The sequence below is a fragment of the Carcharhinus amblyrhynchos genome, chromosome X (genome assembly GCF_965287045.1).
Source record: "Carcharhinus amblyrhynchos chromosome X, sCarAmb.v2.hapA, whole genome shotgun sequence".
Lineage (NCBI taxonomy): Eukaryota > Metazoa > Chordata > Chondrichthyes > Carcharhiniformes > Carcharhinidae > Carcharhinus > Carcharhinus amblyrhynchos.
The window spans coordinates 9,738,650-9,756,165 of NC_137359.1; the positions used below are offsets into that span (position 1 = coordinate 9,738,650).

At 42.1% G+C, this 17,516-nt stretch overlaps 1 protein-coding gene across 1 annotated transcript in view; it reads right to left on the bottom strand.

The window, feature by feature from the left end:
* The window catches only part of lima1a (LIM domain and actin binding 1a), a 54,523-nt gene that overhangs the window by 11,228 nt on the left and 25,779 nt on the right, over window positions 1–17,516 (bottom strand). The window contains exons 4-7 of the mRNA XM_080218074.1: window positions 8,465–8,616; window positions 4,003–4,095; window positions 2,958–3,074; window positions 50–119 (exon numbers count right to left, since the gene is read on the bottom strand). Coding sequence (XP_080074200.1) covers window positions 50–119; window positions 2,958–3,074; window positions 4,003–4,095; window positions 8,465–8,616 — 432 coding nt within the window. The remainder of the gene's footprint in view (window positions 1–49; window positions 120–2,957; window positions 3,075–4,002; window positions 4,096–8,464; window positions 8,617–17,516) is intronic.

A 17,516-nucleotide genomic window follows, 5' to 3' on the forward strand; every position in this document is an offset into this window, starting at 1 on the left:
CCTCTCATTCACCTGCATGTCACTTGGTGTTATGGCAAACATGGCTCACCTTGACCATCTACTTGCTTTTCATAAGTAGAACTTTTCCAAGAGTTTGGAGTGGTCTCAATCACAGACCCCTAGAAAATAATACAAGAACAATTATAGTCACTAAACTGTATTTGTCAACACCATCATTCAAGTACTGATAACGAAAGAACATTGAAGCTTTTCTTGCACAAGAGTTTATTGGCTGCTCTGGTGAAGTTTGAGCTCAGGCATTAGTCATGAACCTCTGTCCCCATGAGGCAGGGCACATTCATATTTGTAAATACCTAAAATGATTCATAAATCTGAAGTTTTCCCATCTGGATAATAACCTCTCATAACCACAGCCTTGCCAGATCAATCATTCAGTCATACTTCCTTCCTCGCCAAACCCTTTTATCCAATTTAATTCCCAAATGATCATAATATATATTCAGAATTTTTTTTTGAAAAGCTGAAAAGTGGGAGCTACGTTCAAAAGGACGGGTACAAGGCTGGAAACAAATATTGTGGAAGTTATTTTTCCCAAAGCTTGACAGCTAGAAATTGCTTTTAAAAAAGTGAAAGAAGCTGGACAGGTCTAGGGATATTGATAAAAAATCTGAAGCTGCCAGATTAGAACAATTCTCATCCCAATACCGGGAGACTCAACTACAACTCAACTCCACAACAGATCACCCAATAAGATGCTGTCTTTACATGGAACCAATGGATGTTAAATTCCACACTTGAAGCTTCTGGGGGATTGGAAAGTGGTTCAGTTAAACTGGGTTTAAAATCCAGCTGTGTACAATAGCAAACAGGGGCTGAACCATGCAATGACTCAATTCTTACTTTTTTGTCTAAACCAAAAGCACAAAGATTATCTGGTTCCAGTCAGCAATGATCTGACTGCACTGATTATCTCTTAGCTGCATACAATTAAGATAGTAAGAAGTCTGACAACACCAGGTTTAAGTCCAACCAATTTATTTGATAGTAAACTCAGAAGCTTTCATGGTTTCCCTCTTCGTCAGGTGAATGGAGAGTACTGGCCTCAGACAGAACATAACAGCAGTTTACAGATTACTGATTAGAATGCGAATCACAGAACTGGCATCTCCACATCATTACAAATAACATGCCAGGGAAGGAGTCTTAATTGCAACGCAATCAAGCCATTTGTTATGGAGGGTTCCTGTTAAGAACAATGCACTGGGATTCAACAGTTGTGTTGGATTTGGTGCAAATGTGAACACCCAAGATGCATTAAGTCATGTCATAACCACTTAGGGACATTTTATACTAGAGTGCACCAGGTTACAGATGCTCAATGCTTGGCTGCACTCCACAATGTAAACCAGCTGACCAGTGAACATATTGCAAACCAAAATAATAGGTCAATATCAGGTCAGGGAAAGTTTGCCTTGCAGTCTGAGATTTCTTCATAGGAATCAGGAACTCCAGTTTAAAAAGCTAAAGTTATTGTTTACTTGAGATGTGAGCACTGATAAGGCCAGCATTTTTGCTCATCCTCCTGTTGCAGTATACATATTTGCCACTGAAACAGGCCATTTTCAAGCATGGGGATGAAATCGTTTGTGCATCCAAGATCTAGGGCATTTACTCTTCTTCCCACAAGAAGCTTGCACAGTTCTCAAGAAAGGAATTGATATAGCACCTTTCTTGGCCTCAGGATGTCCCAAAGCGCTTTATACCTAATGACTATCATTGTTGCAGGAAATACAGCAGCCAATTTGTGCATAGCAATGTGAAAATGATTAGATAATCTGTTTTATGTGCTGCAAACTTACAACAGTGCAAATATCCCAACTGAAAAAATGCAGTTCAAGTTTGCTAAACCATCTTTTGGTATTGATACTGCAGAACCTAGGCTGACCGAAAGAGTAAGAAGTCTCACAACACCAGGTTAGAGTCCAGTTTATTTGATAGTAATCTCAAGCTTTTGGAAACAGAGTTCCTTCATCAGGTGTTTGGAAGATTCTGATCAGAGAAGGGCAAATAAAGTCTCACACAGTTTACAGAATACTGATTAGAATACAAGTCTTTACAGCTAAGCTGCTATTCAAGTCTTAAAGACGCAGACAATGTGAGTGGAGATAGCATTAGCATAGGTTAGAGAGATATGTATATTATCACATATGTAAGTGTATGACCAGAAGAAGAGGGCAGTTGTTATAAAAGCAACAGAACCATAGAAAATTACAGCTCAGAAACAGGCCTTTTGGCCCTTCTTGTCTGTGCCCACCATTTTTTGCCTAGTCCCATTGACCTGCACTTGGACCATTCCCCTCCACTCCTCTCTCATCCGTGAACCCATCCAAGTTTTTCTCAAACATTAGAAAGTGACCCCGCATTTACCACTTTATCCGGCAGCTCATTCCACACTCCTACCACTCTCTGCATGAAGAATCCTCCCCCTAATATTCCCTTTAAACTTTCTTCCTTTCACCCTTAACCCATGCCTTCTGGTTTTTTTTCTCCCCTAGCCTCAGTGGAAAAAGCCTGCTTGCGTTCACTCTATCTATACCCATCAAAATCTTATACACCTCTATCAAATCTCTCCTCATTCTTCTACACTCCAGGGAATAAAGTCCTAACCTATTCAATCTCTCTCTGTAACAAGAATGGGAAACAATCCACAACTATAACACTTCAGAAAGAATGGATTCAATCCTCCCTCACACCAGTAAGTTTCCAGTCACAATGTTAGTCCTCAAGTCAGAAGATGATGCAAAAGACAAGATTGCACATTTGCTCCCCAAAAGGTGGGTTTTCCAGTCACTCTCAGGACACCAAAATAAAGCTAAACTGGTGGATTCTTTGAACTAGGAAGTCAATGAAAGTTTTTTAAAAAGGATCAAAATATATATATTTGGTGTCCCTATGATCAGGAACATAGGCATTTCAACTAGCATTTGCTGACATACCTTCTGCAGTTCTGCATGATAGGGAGAGGTGCTGGTGGAAGATGCTGGTGGCACATTTTCTTTTTGTTCGTTCCCATCGCCAACATTTACTTCAAGGTTACTAGTACTGATGTCAGACTACAACAGAAAACATGCGTGACAAACATTAAGACAAAAAAGGAGAGTGTGTCACAATAGCCTCATTTAAAACAGAGGCAGTATTACTTGCATGGTGGTTGAACTGCCAGCCATTTTAAACAGGAATACTCCAGTGGGAGCAACATAAACAGGCAATCGCAATGTATGAAGTATCCTGTCAACTTAATGTACTAAAGAGGAGATGAAATTGCAAACAGAATGGACATTTGCACTCAGTTACAATGCAACAACCCAACAAACCAGAGCAAATAATTTGACAAAGGCTATCTGCTCCCAAAATTAAATACAGTCTTACTTCCTGATGCCTTTTCTATGCTGTATTGATTGTATGTTATTTTTATTTGAAGAGAACAGGGGAAAAAAAAAATGATAAACGGCACATTTTAAAGAGAAAATTTTATGTCATTCATCTTTTATATTTTACATACACAAATACAATGTTCTCGGATTTGCCATTTCCTCTCTAGTCTTCTGCAATAACAGATCTTTCTTTTTGCTCTTTCACACTTCCTGTTTTTTCTCCTTCCAGAAAAAATGTTATTCCTAATCACTATCCAGCACGGGGATGGACATCAGGAGGGAGTGTGTGGAATGGGACCTGGCTACAATACTTCTGCCTATGATCAGGCTACATGCAGACAAAAAGTGCACCACAAAAATGATCACTTAGTTGAAAAAGTAGAGGGCTACTGCACAGGACAATTACAGACTCATGCTCTGAGTTAGTGCCTTTGAAAGAGAAAAATTGTGACAAAACCCCCAAGAATACTCACTATCAATTTTCCAAAAAAAAAACAATTCTAGCTACGAGTCAAATCAACTCCACTGTCAAATCCCCTGCCCCCAACCCACAAAGAATAGGCATTTAAGAAATAAAACCAATAATGAATGAAGCATTCTCCTTTACCTGCAGCAGCCTCTTAGGATCTGGTACTTCTTCGCTTTCCCACAGCTCTTTGGTACTAACGGTTTCTCCAGACAGCATCTGTTCTTCCAGAGTCTAAGCATTTTTAAAGGCAAAACCTAGTTAGCAGTACTCTCATTTGGATTTCAATTTCTATTTATAAAGCACCTTAAACATAGTAAAATGTCTCAAGGTGCTTAGCAGGAACAATAATAAAGCAAAGTACACCACAGACGTACAAGGTGATATTAGGGCAAATAATCAAAGTTTGGTCAATGACATCAGGCTTAAGGAAATGGGAAAAATGAGGTAGAGTATGAGGTTTGGGAGGGCATTCCATAGTTTAGAGCACAGGCAACTGAAGGCAGGGTAACCAATGGCACAACAGTTACGATTGACTGTTCAGGGCAGATATTTCCAAGGGAAGTGGGGCAGAGGAGATTCCAGAGATTTGGGGCAGGGAACATTGCTTTACCAAGAACCAGCGTAGGTAAATAAGCACAGAGATTTGCTACGAATTAAGACAGGAGGAGCAGAATTTCTGATAATTGACTTGGATAGCCTAATTTGTGGCCTCAAGACATCCCAAAGCATTTCACAGCCAATGAAGTACTTTTGTAGAGAAATGCAACAGCCAATTTGCGTACAGCAAGCTTCTACAAAATCAATTTGATGGTTTTAGTGATATTGGTTGAGGGATAAACGTTAGCCAGGATATCAGGAAATTTCCCCTGCTCTTCTAGCACAGCAGGATCTTAAGCCTACATAAGTAGCAGCAGACAGCGCCTTGGTTTCAATATCTCATTCAAAAGATGGCACCAATGCAGTACTCCATCAGTACTGCACTGGAGCATCAGCATGGACTGTGTGTTCAGGTCTTGTGTGGGGTGAACCCCACAATCTTGTGATTCAGAGGCAAGCGTGCTACTTACTGGGTCATGGCTGACACTTCAACTTAGTTTTGATACACAGACTTCAAAATAAAACTGGTGCAAAATTCTAAGGTGTTAAAAGCACAAATGAACTTTGTGTAAATGCACATACAAATCTGTGTACATTAAGTGAATCCGTTTTTTTCTAATGAAACATTAAACTGACATTCCACTGCTTGCTCAAGTGGAAGCAATGATCCGTTGCACTGAGGGATTTCTCTTGGGGTCCCAGTCAAACAGTCTCTTAGCAAATAACTGATTGGATAGTCTTTAGTGGGAACATTCCCTGTGCAAGTTTCCTGCTGCTTTTATCCACAAGGCACTAACAAATTTGTTGATTGTGAAGTGCTTTGGAAATGACCTGAAGATCTAACAATTGCTTTATAAAAAGCCAGCCAAGTGTTTCTTTTAATGGTCAAGATGGCCACTGGCTCCAGCATGTCTAATGTCCAGGAAATGGCTTTGGTCTTCCTCTACATAGTATTAACATATTAATTAAGCCAGGAAGACACTATGTAAACACCACCCATCTATTAGAACATTCAACCTGAAATGAGACTTAGAGAAAGCATTAACATGCACTCCAGCCAGCTCAAAACTAACGTATTATATAAACCTATGTTTGGGAGATGATGTGGAGATGCTGACCATTTGGAGCCAGCAGTTTGCAGTGTTGATGGTAATCACTTTGTGGAGATGCATGAACGAAACATGCCTGCTTGGGAACTAGGGTGAATGGGAGCATTAGTAAAGACTTGCTTCTCAGCTTTTTGGCTAAGATCAAGTGTAGTATTGACATGCTGTGCTTGGTTGAAGTCATTAGGTTACATTTTAGCTTCATTTGAAGCAATTTTTAAAAGCTGCAACTCAGCTGTCTGGCTAAGGTGCAAATGAGATCAAGCCTTGGAGGAGGAGCTATACCTACTCCAATCAGCTTGGATCATATAGATCAAGCCCAAGACAGGAGGTGAGAGCCCTGTCTTGTTAGCTTGGATCAGGAATGTCTCAACTTGAGAGTCTGAATTGGACTTGATTGGATGGAATTGGATTTTAAAAAGACTCACTTTCTTCACTGCTTTTAAAGGATGCACAGTATTTTAAGTCGGGTGTTTTACTGCTGTCGTGAATAAACTGAAGCTGATCTGCCTGTGCTATGTGGAGATGCTGGCGTTGGACTGGGGTAAACGCAGTGAAAAGTCTGATAACACCAGGTTTAAAGTCCAACCGATTTATTTGATAGTAAACTCACTAGCTTGAGGTTTCCCTCTTCTTAAGAGGGAACTACTTTTTACTGCTTGTGCTATACATTTTAATATGTTAACCTAGTTCATTAATTCAGAATGTGAGCCTAGGTTTGCGTGCTGGTAACCCTCTTCCAGACTAACTTACTGGAATAGACACAAGCATCCCTAGATTGACAGACTTGCTTCTGGAGGGTCAGAAAATACAGCAAGGAGTCTCACAACACCAGGTTAAAGTCCAACAGGCTTATTTGGTAGCAAACTCTTTTCAGTGAACTGAAATCCCACTCACCTGACGAAGGGGCAGCGCTCCAAAAGCTAGTGGCGTTTGCTACCAAATAAACCTGTTGGACTTTAACCTGGTGTCGAGACTGTTTCCTGCGTTTACCCCAGTCCAAAGCTGGCATCTCCACATCCTGTCAGAAAACCACAGGACTGCAACTTCTTGGCAGTTAACTACATTGATGCCAGTGAGTGAGTGGAGAGATGCACACTGATGGCAAACCATGGGGTTTTAAAAAACTCAAGGTCAAGGACTTTTTTTTAAAAAAAAATGTAATTCAGATTAATTTATAGACAAGAAATGTAAGCAACACAATAGCAGGAGCCGTCAGGATACAAGTGTTTAAAAGACAGTAAAGAGCAATCCTGAAATGACGCAGGATTCCAAGTACATTAGATCAGTGCATTTACTGAAGATGCAATTCTGCCGAAAGAGAACACAAAAGGGAGAAAGATTAGATGAAAAAGATAGCTGTGAGGTAGGTAGCTCATGGTAGAGAAGTGCTTGACCTGGCGCATTGAGAAATCCTCCAGCCCATAACACTGTTCAAATACTTTCCAAAGTCAGAATGAAAGAGTAATAGTATATACAAAAAAAAAAGCATTGAATATACAGGACACAGGCTGAAAGGGGAAAGATGCAGTCTCTCCAATTAAGTAATTGGATGTTGAGAGATTGTGAAAAGAAGCCTCCACCCAGTCATTTAGAAAAGAATTGCAGATAAATGTTATAGCATTGGAAGCAAAGGGAGGAGAATCTAGCAGGTTTATCAGGGAGACAAAGGGTTTTACTTGTAACACACTTGAAAAACAAGCAAAAGAAATGTAGGTCCAAAAGAGATGATTGGCACACAGTTGGGGAGGCAACGTGGGGATACTTGCTACTGCAAGACAAGAGCATAGAGCAAATAGCGCAAATATACCTGAATAATGATGCAGTGCATATCCAAATGTCATTGGAAATCCAAGGAGCCAGACATTGTAGCCAACGCATAGTTAGAAAGGTTTGCGCCAATTGACTTTCCGGGGTTTGGGGGGGGGGGGTGGGAGTCGAGTCTGGCTGAGGGACTAACTTTTTGTTCTAGTTATTCTCACAAAATGTGGGAACAATGCCACCTTAACCAGTAGCATCAGCCTAGCTTAGCTAGTATAATGCTCACTTAAGTCAAAAAGTCATGGGCTCAGATTGCACACTTGGTGAACATCCTTGAAGTACAGAAGGAGTGATGCATTTCCAGAGGTGCCCACTTTGGGATGAAACTTTAAACCAAGGCTCCATTACTTGACTCAGATGGAGGTGAAAGATTCCATGACATTATTTGGAAAGCAAGGAATTATCCTGGTGTCCTGGCCAACATTAATTCAACCAACACCATCAGAAACACATTAACTGACAATTCATCTTGCACGTTGTTTGTGGCATATTGCTGTGCGCACATTGGCTGCCGCTGCTGCGTTTGCCTGCAAAATACAATAGCAACTACAGTTTCATTGATGGGCTGTGAAATATTCAGATATCGAGAGGGCATAAAAATCCACCGTACAATGCAAATTCATAATCTTGCACCATCTCATACTATCGTCAAATAGATGGCGGCAGTTTCATAGCACATTGACACATGTTGTAGACACATGGCAAGCAGTGTCATAATGAGATCAAAGCTGCTGTACTTCTTGTTTGCATACAGAGAGGTAAGACCGGAATAAAACAGTATTCTCACTTTTCAAGTTACTCTCGGTGCCAAGTGGGCAGTTCATTCATTGTTAGGAGGTGAAAGGATTGGAGATGCTGAGGGAGAACAGCCTGGTTTACAGACTTAGTTATGCATGTAGCTATTCCTGCTACAAAGCATGAATATGATTTTTAGCAATGGCATAACGGGCTGAGCTGCAATGTCTTCTCGCAAGTCCCGATTTTATGGTGAGGATGATCCTGTTCTCAATAACATTTTTAATAATGCATTACAATCAACTGTGATGCAAATGGAAATGTATTCAAAAGGTGTTTACTGTAGGAGATTGGATGCTGGTCTCCTTCTGTGATGCAGCAGCCTGGTATAATGCCATTCTGTCTTTCACTGATGTCTGTTCCTGCATATCTGCCAACTCTGTACCAACCTTAGATTCAGTTTTATCAGGGCTTGTTCCAGGCGAGGTACGGTCTGCATGAAGTGCAAACAGAGCCAGGTTCAACGTTAATCAGTGAATCTCCACATCAAAAACAAAAAACACCCTTTTAAATGCTAATACAATTAGTCTTTTAATACAACAACACATTTTGCACCACCCACCCCTTCCATCAAAGTTACACTTCTGTCAACATCAACCAGGGTAAAAGGGAGATTTGGTTTCACCCATCCAGCAATGATTCTAGCTCACATCCAATTGTATAACAGTTGCCTAATTAGGATGCACAATTTTCTTCTTGAATTTGTTACTCTTTTCATTTCCATTACCCTTTAGCAAGAGTAAGCATGGAAACAGCCTGAGCATCTGAATGGTACTACAAAAATAAGGCATATTTACTTTGGGGAAATAAAGTGGTAAGTCTCATACTGTATGAAACACAACTTGCATTTACACAACATCTTTTAACACAAGGGTAAGATGTGAATAAAAAGTTGTAACTGCACTGGAAGTAAGGCTGGACAAGTGGACAATGTAGTGAAGACAATAACAACATAAGAAATAGGAGCAGGAGTAGGCTGTCTAGCCCTTCGAGCCTGCCCCGCCATTCAATAAGATCATGGCTGATCTGTCGTGGCTCAGTTCCACTTTCCCGCCCTCTCCCCATAACCCTTAATCCCCTCTCTTATCAAAAACCCATCAACCCGCGTCTTAAAAATATTTAGCGAGGCAGCCTCCACCACTTCAACGGGCAGAGAATTCCAGAGATTCACCACCCTTTGAGTGAAGAAGTTCCTCCTCAACTCCGTTCTAAACCACCCCCCCCCTTTATCCTGAGGCTGTGCCCCCTAGTCCTACTGTCATTTTTTGAGCGGGAAGAGTCTCTCCACCTCTATCCTATCCATCCCATTCATCATCTTATACGTCTCAATGAGATCTCCCCTCATTCTTCTAAACTCTAACGAGTACAAGCCTAGTTTATTCAGCCTCTCCTCATAGCTCAACCCCCTCAACTCCGGTATCAGCCTAGTAAACCTCCTCTGCACTCCCTCCAAGGCCAAAATATCTTTGCGCAGGTGCGGCGCCCAAAACTGCACAGTGTACTCCAGCTGCGGCCTCACCAACGCCCTATACAGCTGTAGCAAGACCTCCCTACTTTTATATTCAATCCCCCTCGCTATGAAGGCCAGCATCCCATTCGCCTTCCTGACCACCTGCTGCACCTGCAAGCTGGGTTTTTGCGACTCATGCACAAGGACCCCGAGGTCCCTCTGCACCGTCGCCTGCTGCAGTTTTTTGCCACGTAAGTAATAGTCCTTCCTACCATTCTTCCTACCAAAGTGGACCACCTCACACTTGCCAACATTAAATTCCATTTGCCATTTCCTGGCCCATTCGCCCAGCCTATCTAGATCCTTCTGTAGACTCTCCACACCCTCTGCACAATTTGCCGTTCCCCCAATCTTGGTGTCATCAGCAAATTTCGACACCCTACACTCGGTTCCCTCCTCCAGATCATCTATATAAATGGTAAAAAGCTGAGGCCCCAGCACCGACCCCAAGTCGAGAGAAAGGAGTATCAATCTCAAATCAAAGACCAAGGTGGCCTTGGAGGGAGTGCAGAGGAGGTTTACTAGGCTGATGCCGGAGTTGAGGGGGTTGAGCTATGAGGAGAGGCTGAATAAACTAGGCTTGTACTCGTTAGAGTTTAGAAGAATGAGGGGAGATCTCATTGAGACATACAAGATGATGAATGGGATGGATAAGATAGAGGTGGAGAGACTCTTCCCGCTCAGAAAGGACAGTAGGACTAGGGGGTACAGCCTCAAGATAAAGGGGGGGGGGGGGGGGGGCGGTTTAGAACGGAGTTGAGGAGGAACTTCTTCACTCAAAGGGTGGTGAATCTCTGGAATTCTCTGCCCGTTGAAGTGGTGGAGACTGCCTCGCTAAATATATTTAAGATGCAGGTTGATGGGTTTTTGATAAGCGAGGGGATTAAGGGTTATGGGGAGAGGGCGGGAAAGTGGAACTGAGCCACGACAGATCAGCCATGATCTTATTGAATGGCGGGGCAGGCTTGAAGGGCTAGATGGCCTACTCCTGCTCCTATTTCTTATGTTCTCCATCCACTCAGGAGACAAACTGACTTTCATGTTACTACAATTTGGGCCATCTGCCAATACACTTCACCCATGCTCAAGCAGGACTACTCCCTTAGCAGGTCCACATCTTGAATTGAAACAAACAGTCTTGCAGATGCAGTGAATGAGATACATTGCGCTTCAGTGCCCAGAAAAAAAAATCAACCTGTTTGCTGTGGTGTTAGACTGGATATAGTACAGGATGGCTACAGTACAGCATCCTCCAGATCTCAGTAGAGAGATGGGGTCACGTGATAAATTGTTTATTGCAAGAAAGAAATTGATGTGAAAACAGTCCAATACTTTCATATTGTGCTGGAGGTCAAAATTCACCAAGTCATTTTGAAATTTAGCGCTTTAAGCTGGCAACCTAGAACTTTTGGCTCACAAGCCTCTTCAACCTGGTCCACAATATTTTCTCTGTCTGCAGGCTGTACTGACATCACCACGTGGTTTCACCATGAGAGAGAGAATGCTACTCCTTCATCTGTACAAATGCAGGGATCATGAAGCAGCTTGCAGGCCCAGGAGATCAAGAGTTTGTAACTTGCAAATTTTCAGACATATCGATGAGCCCCCAATAGCAGTTGGTGCAGAAGCAGCAGAGGGAACATGAACAACAGGAGGGAACATATGGTGGGTGGGAACAGATGTTTAACTGCATTCAAGTCATGCAATTACTGGACAAGGAGTAGTAAGTGACAGAAAAAGAGATGTGGCTCAAAAAAAACTTGGATGCCCCTCCTTTAATTGAAGTCTAGATTGTGTTTTTACTTAACTGCCAGCCTTAGTTGGTCGAGCTCCATCTTGCCAGTGACCTAACAATATGGTTCATCTTAGTGGATTGTGGAATTGGTCAAGACATATTTGGTCATAGCCTTAGGAGCCCAGAATACTAAACAGTAACTCGAGACTGATCAAAGAGGCAAATGGAGTGTCTGGAGCACGTGTTTACACATTCCCAGGAAATGCCTGATACTGGAGACAATGCACAGTTCACAAATTAATTTTATCTGTTTCCTTGCAGACAGCCTGATTCCATTCTCAATAGGTGACCACGAGAAGAGAGCTTCCATTAGTCATTTGTTCAGATCACAAAATGATTACTCGAATGGGGAGTGAGGAAGGAAGCAGTGGAGAAATTATTAAAAAAGGGAACGCAAAAAGAGGCTGGAAAATAAAACTAAAGACACAGATTTGTTGCAGTTACAGGCCTAAACCCCAGTTTTAAAAAACAAAGCTTTATCTATAGTCTGCAATTAGACAGTTCAGAATGTACAGTTTACTGTTTGTGGATACTACTGATCATACCATATTTTTTGGTTGAGTTCCAAGAGGCAAGGTTAATTATATAATGAGAAGTCTTACTTGCCCAAAACATCCCCCAAATCAGAACATTAAAAGGCATGAAATGAGTGACACCACCACCCCCTGCCCCCCACAATTCCAAATACCTCCCTCTCCGCTGCCCCCACCCCCAGCCCATCAGCCTTTACTGTAACATTTCTCCCAAGCTTCCTCTTCCACCTCAGCTACCTTTCTCACCAGTGATTTTAACAGCTTGGAAAGCCAATGCAGCTCCTTCGCTCAGGCTCAGCTCGCCAGGCATACCAAACACCAAAACACCCATGCCTGGGGAGGTGAAGTAGTCATCTTGGTATTCAAAAACAAATAGACCCTTAAGAAAATAAGGTCTACTATTGAAGATAAATTACAGATGAAATGGGACAATAATTCAGGACACAAGTTCAGAATATTGACACTGAGCTGAATTTGGAAAACAAAGACTGCAGGACATTTGGACTGATTACTTTGCAGTGCAACATAGATAGAAAAAGGTTACATTTCGACAGAACAGTGGCTCTTGTTGGAAACAAGAGTCAAAAGTTGCTTAGCTGTGAAGAGTTCCTTCATTTTGCTGTACTTCTGATTGCAAGATCACTGGAGGGTGAAGAAAAGGCCACAGGCTACCCCTCACCCAATCCCAGCACCCATTGTAAACAATTCCAGTATTCTCTCCTCTGCCATTCCGCTGGCAAGTCCATCCCATACATTGATTCCAGAACAAAAGGACCCCCTAATATCAGTAATAAGTTTACTTTTCATCAGTTTGAACCTGCGCCCCTTGTGCTTCTGTCACATTCATCTTAGTAGTGTTTTGGATACATCATCTTGATACCATTTCATAGATCAAACAATTCCAAGTCTCCCCCCCCTCCCAATTACCTCAGTTCCATTCTCTAATATTGGTGATCAGATGCTCTTTTTGCAGTACCTTCACATCTCGTCTCAATGGAAGAGACCTAGACATGGTCTCCAACCTCATTAATGGCTGCCATACCAGTCCTGCTGCAGTGAATGGAGTTTGGTCAAGCACCAAATGCTTCATTCTTGCTGGTAGTGGGGCAAAACGAGATCAGAGAATTCTGGCCATAATCATGCAAGGGCAAAATACCAGTTGTGTAGAAAGGTCATATGGACTTTTTCTCTCCACTGATGCTGCCAGGGCTGCAGTTCATCCAGCATTTTGTTTTGGTTTTGGACATTGTGCATGACCAGGTCTTAACACTGTACAGTTTGAGCTTTACTTCCCAGTGACTTGAATCCCATACTTTAACCAGATAAGTTGCTTCATTGATTCTAGCTCCAGTGTCTGGGCATTCACCAGAACCATTTTAAACCACGTGTTAGCAATTTGTCAACTCACTAACATAATCCAACTTCAAGGTCTTTCATTGCCATATTACCATTCAACTGTCTGTCTCTCTCTCTCGTTCCCCTCCCAATCACTAGTTTGATATGAGCCATGAATTCAAGTAGTTTCATTGGGCTTCTGCTTTGTCCTTCAATCAAACTATTTAGAAAGGACAACAACAGCATACGGGTTGGTGTTCCAGTTTTTTTGTGTTTCTGAAATTTCACACCTCACTTGCCCCAGATTGTGCTCAGTTTAGATTGCTCATGCCAAATTAAAGTGCCTTTGTCACACCTTGCCCACGGTGCAGTGCGTTTAGCACACTGACACACTCCTAAAACATTCATCTTTAAAAAGCAGCCACAAAAACCATTAAATGACAAATTGCTACACCACAAAAAGCCTCAGATGCCCAGCATCTGGTGTACAATGTGACTCTTCCCCGAATTACTCTGCAATTACATATTAACTCAAGTCTTTTTGATGAAGTCTGACATCATGCCAATGTGGCCTAGCATTAGGAATGCATTTGCAGAACATGGTTGCTCCAAACAAACTCCACCCACAGTTCAGGACTCTGATCAAAGAGATAAAAACTGGGCATCTTGCTCTCTCTCTCTAAATACCACAAGGGGAAAATGTGATTACTTCTGCCTGCATTCTTCAAAATTACCAGCCTGCTCAATTGAAAAAGCAGCTAGAGGATCACTTTAGCTTCTCTGTCCAATGCCAGAAATTTTCACAAATATATCGTGCTGTTAAGAAAAAAATCCCAGAAAATATTATGCACAGCCATTTTAACAAGAGGCACAGACTTGGAGGATAAGGGTTGCAATGCATTGGGAATGGTGGCAGATATAATCAAGCAGCAATTACATTTGCCATGGGACTTTGAATAATGGGATGGGGTGCTGTCAAAACAGCAAGTCAGAGGCAAAGTTCTGGACAGAACAATGATGCTCAGCAAAGCAGTTGCCCAATTTGTGTTCGGAGTTCCCCACCCAGTGCATTCTTCCTCAGAAGAATAGACATAATAAAAAGAAGGGGACCTGATCATTTCATCAATGATCAAATGCCCTTATTTATTCTTTTATCAGCCTTACAAATAGTGAGGAAAGCCTTGCTTATTTAGATTGATTCTGATAGCAAGGCAACAAAACAAAATGATTAATAGTCATCAAGGTGTTAACAGGTGACTAATGACTCCAGCCCTGACAAACTACGATAAAAGGGAATTACTAAAGACAGAAGTTATATGGCCAATGACTAAGTCACAAGCGTGGTTCCAATTTATAAAACAACTAGAGGATAACTACACACCTGCAAATTGGAATGTGTTGTGGGTAAATAATAGAACAGAGAATGGAGACCCAAATGGAAAAAGGTAGATGCTTTAAATTTACTGAATTCCCTTGTTAACCAAAAACAATGAATTTTCAGCAAAACCCCCAACTTGCCACAAAGAAAAACAACCTTACTTGGATAAATGCGAAGTAATGAAACGAGAGAAAGGAAACAAACCTTGACAGTCCCAAATAAATTTGGAACAGTCTACAGCAAATTACACAGATCTGGAGATTTAGTAGAATAACACCCTAAAATTGCTACAATGTACAGTATTGAAAAAGGCAAAACGTGATCTCAGGATGCATAGCTTGAGAGATGAAGCACAAACCCCAGGCCATGATTCTGTTCACAAAGCACTAGGGGCTCTCTCGCCTTGAACATTTTGCACAGCTCTGGAAATCAAATCACCTGGAAAAAGAGCAAGAGAACACTGCACTCGAACAGTAAGTTGATAAGTGGGACTGGACAGCTGAGGTCTGAGGAAACGCTGCACACACTGGATGTTTGCTTTATTTTAAAAGAGGGTTTGATATTTAAGATCCGAGAGCAGCTACAAAGAGGGGTACATAGATTCAAATAAGATGAACCTTCACTCAGGTGACAGAATGTGGAACAGCTCAAGTACAAGTGAATGCTACAAGTTTTTAACAACTTTATGTAGCACTTATATGGGAGAACATTTCACAGGAACACAAACAAAATGTGACACCAAACCACTCAAGGAGTGGTTAGGACAAATGACCAAAAACCATCCAAGGAGTGATTAGGACAAAATGGTCAAATATATGGATGTTAAAGAGCATCTTAAAAAAAAGAGAGGAGGGAGTTCAACAGGCCAGAATTGGAGAAGCAGATATCAAAAGGTTGTAGGTGTGGAGGTAGGAAGGAGCAGGTTCAGGGATTTGAAAACAAAGGTGAAAATTTAAAAATCAAGGTGTTGCTTATTTGGGAGCCAGTGATGTCAGTGGGCACAGGGGTGATGGTAAACAGGACTCGAGGCAAAGTAGGACTTGGGGAACAATGACCTAAAGTTTCTGGAGGGTAGAATGTGGAAGAACAGCCAAATGAGCACTGGAATAATCTAGAGAAAAAGATGTGGGCAAAGGTTTCAGCTGAAGAGAAGCAATACTGTTTATACGTTAGAGGGAAAAGAAGCAGTCTTAGTGACGGACAATGCAAATTTTCAGCTGATTCTGATATCGAAGGAAGCAATCCTATGCTCCCAAGCATTTGAAGAACAAGAGCAAGAGGAGGAAGAGTGCCACGATTGTCTCCAAGTACATTTATTGGTGAATCACGGGAGAATCATCTTTGCTCGAATCTAAACCAAATGCCTCTGGAATGCCTTGAAATGCAATCCAAACCTCGTAGTTATACCTAGCCTCCTCTAGGTATAACTACTAGAGATAGTACACAAGGTTGTAATTTAACAGATAGACGAGCATGGATTCACATCGAAAACATCAGCCAGACTTTGCTCTTTTCAGATGTTAATGGAATTCGCTGTGCGTTTCTAGCATGACACCACACCATCTCTTCAGGAGACACTGTGCATCAGTGGTAGAGAAAGGCAATAAAGAGGGTTTACAGCTCGAAATCATTGCAAGATGAAAAATGGAAAGTGCCTTGGTTTGTATTCACTGGAGGTTCCCAAGGGCTTGAGAGGTGATTGGATCGAGTATATAGTGTACTTGAGGTAATGGGAATAAATAATACCTAGGGCCACCCATATAATGAGAAAACAGTCTGGTAGATTGGATGTCTGAAAGCTTTACTTTTCCCAGAAACTGACTGAATGTGGAACAGGAGTCTGAAGAACTTGGAGATAGGATAACCTACTGGCCTCCTATACAAAGGATCAACAGATAGACTACTGAAATTGATTACGTAAAGAATTGTATTTGGAACCACCTGGGACAGATTCCTCCGAAAGGCCGCTGCCCTCAACTGGACATGTATGCCCAAGCCATCAGGAGGTGCGTCAACACCAGATTCATCAACCGCACTCAAGACAGCCCTGAACAACACCCAAGCATAACGCAATGCTATCCATATTCTCAAGACCAATCGCAACACTATCAAACCAGCAAAGAGGGGTCATCGTCGTACTGAACAGAACAGATTACTGCAAAGAAGTGTACTGACAACTAAAACAATGAGGAACACTACAGACAGTTACCTGCAGATCCAGAGAACACACCCATCAACTCAACACTCTGATCAAGACCTTTGATCCTGACGTTCAACGCACCCTCCGTGCTCTCATCCCACGTACTCCCCGCGTTGGAGATCTCTACTGCCTCCCAAAGATACACAAGGCAAACACACCCTGCCATCCCATCGTATCAGGCAATGGGACCATGTGCGAGAACCTCTCTGGCAATGTCGAGGGCATCCTGAAACCCACTGTACAAAGAACCCCCCCCCAGCTTTTGTCGCGACACTATGGACTTCCTACAGAAACTCAGCACGCAGAGCAGTTGAACCAGGGACACTCCTCGTCACAATGGATGTCTCGGCGCTCTACACCAACATCCCCACGACGATGGCATTGCTGCAACTGCCTCAGTACTCAACGCCAACAGCTGCCAATTTCCAGATGCAATTTTACAACTCATCTGCTTCATCCTGGACCACAATGTCTTCACCTCCAACAACTAGTTCTTCATCCAGACACATGAAACAGCCATGGGGACCAAATTCGCACCTCAGTATGCCAACATCTTCATGCACAGGCTCAAACAAGCCGCCT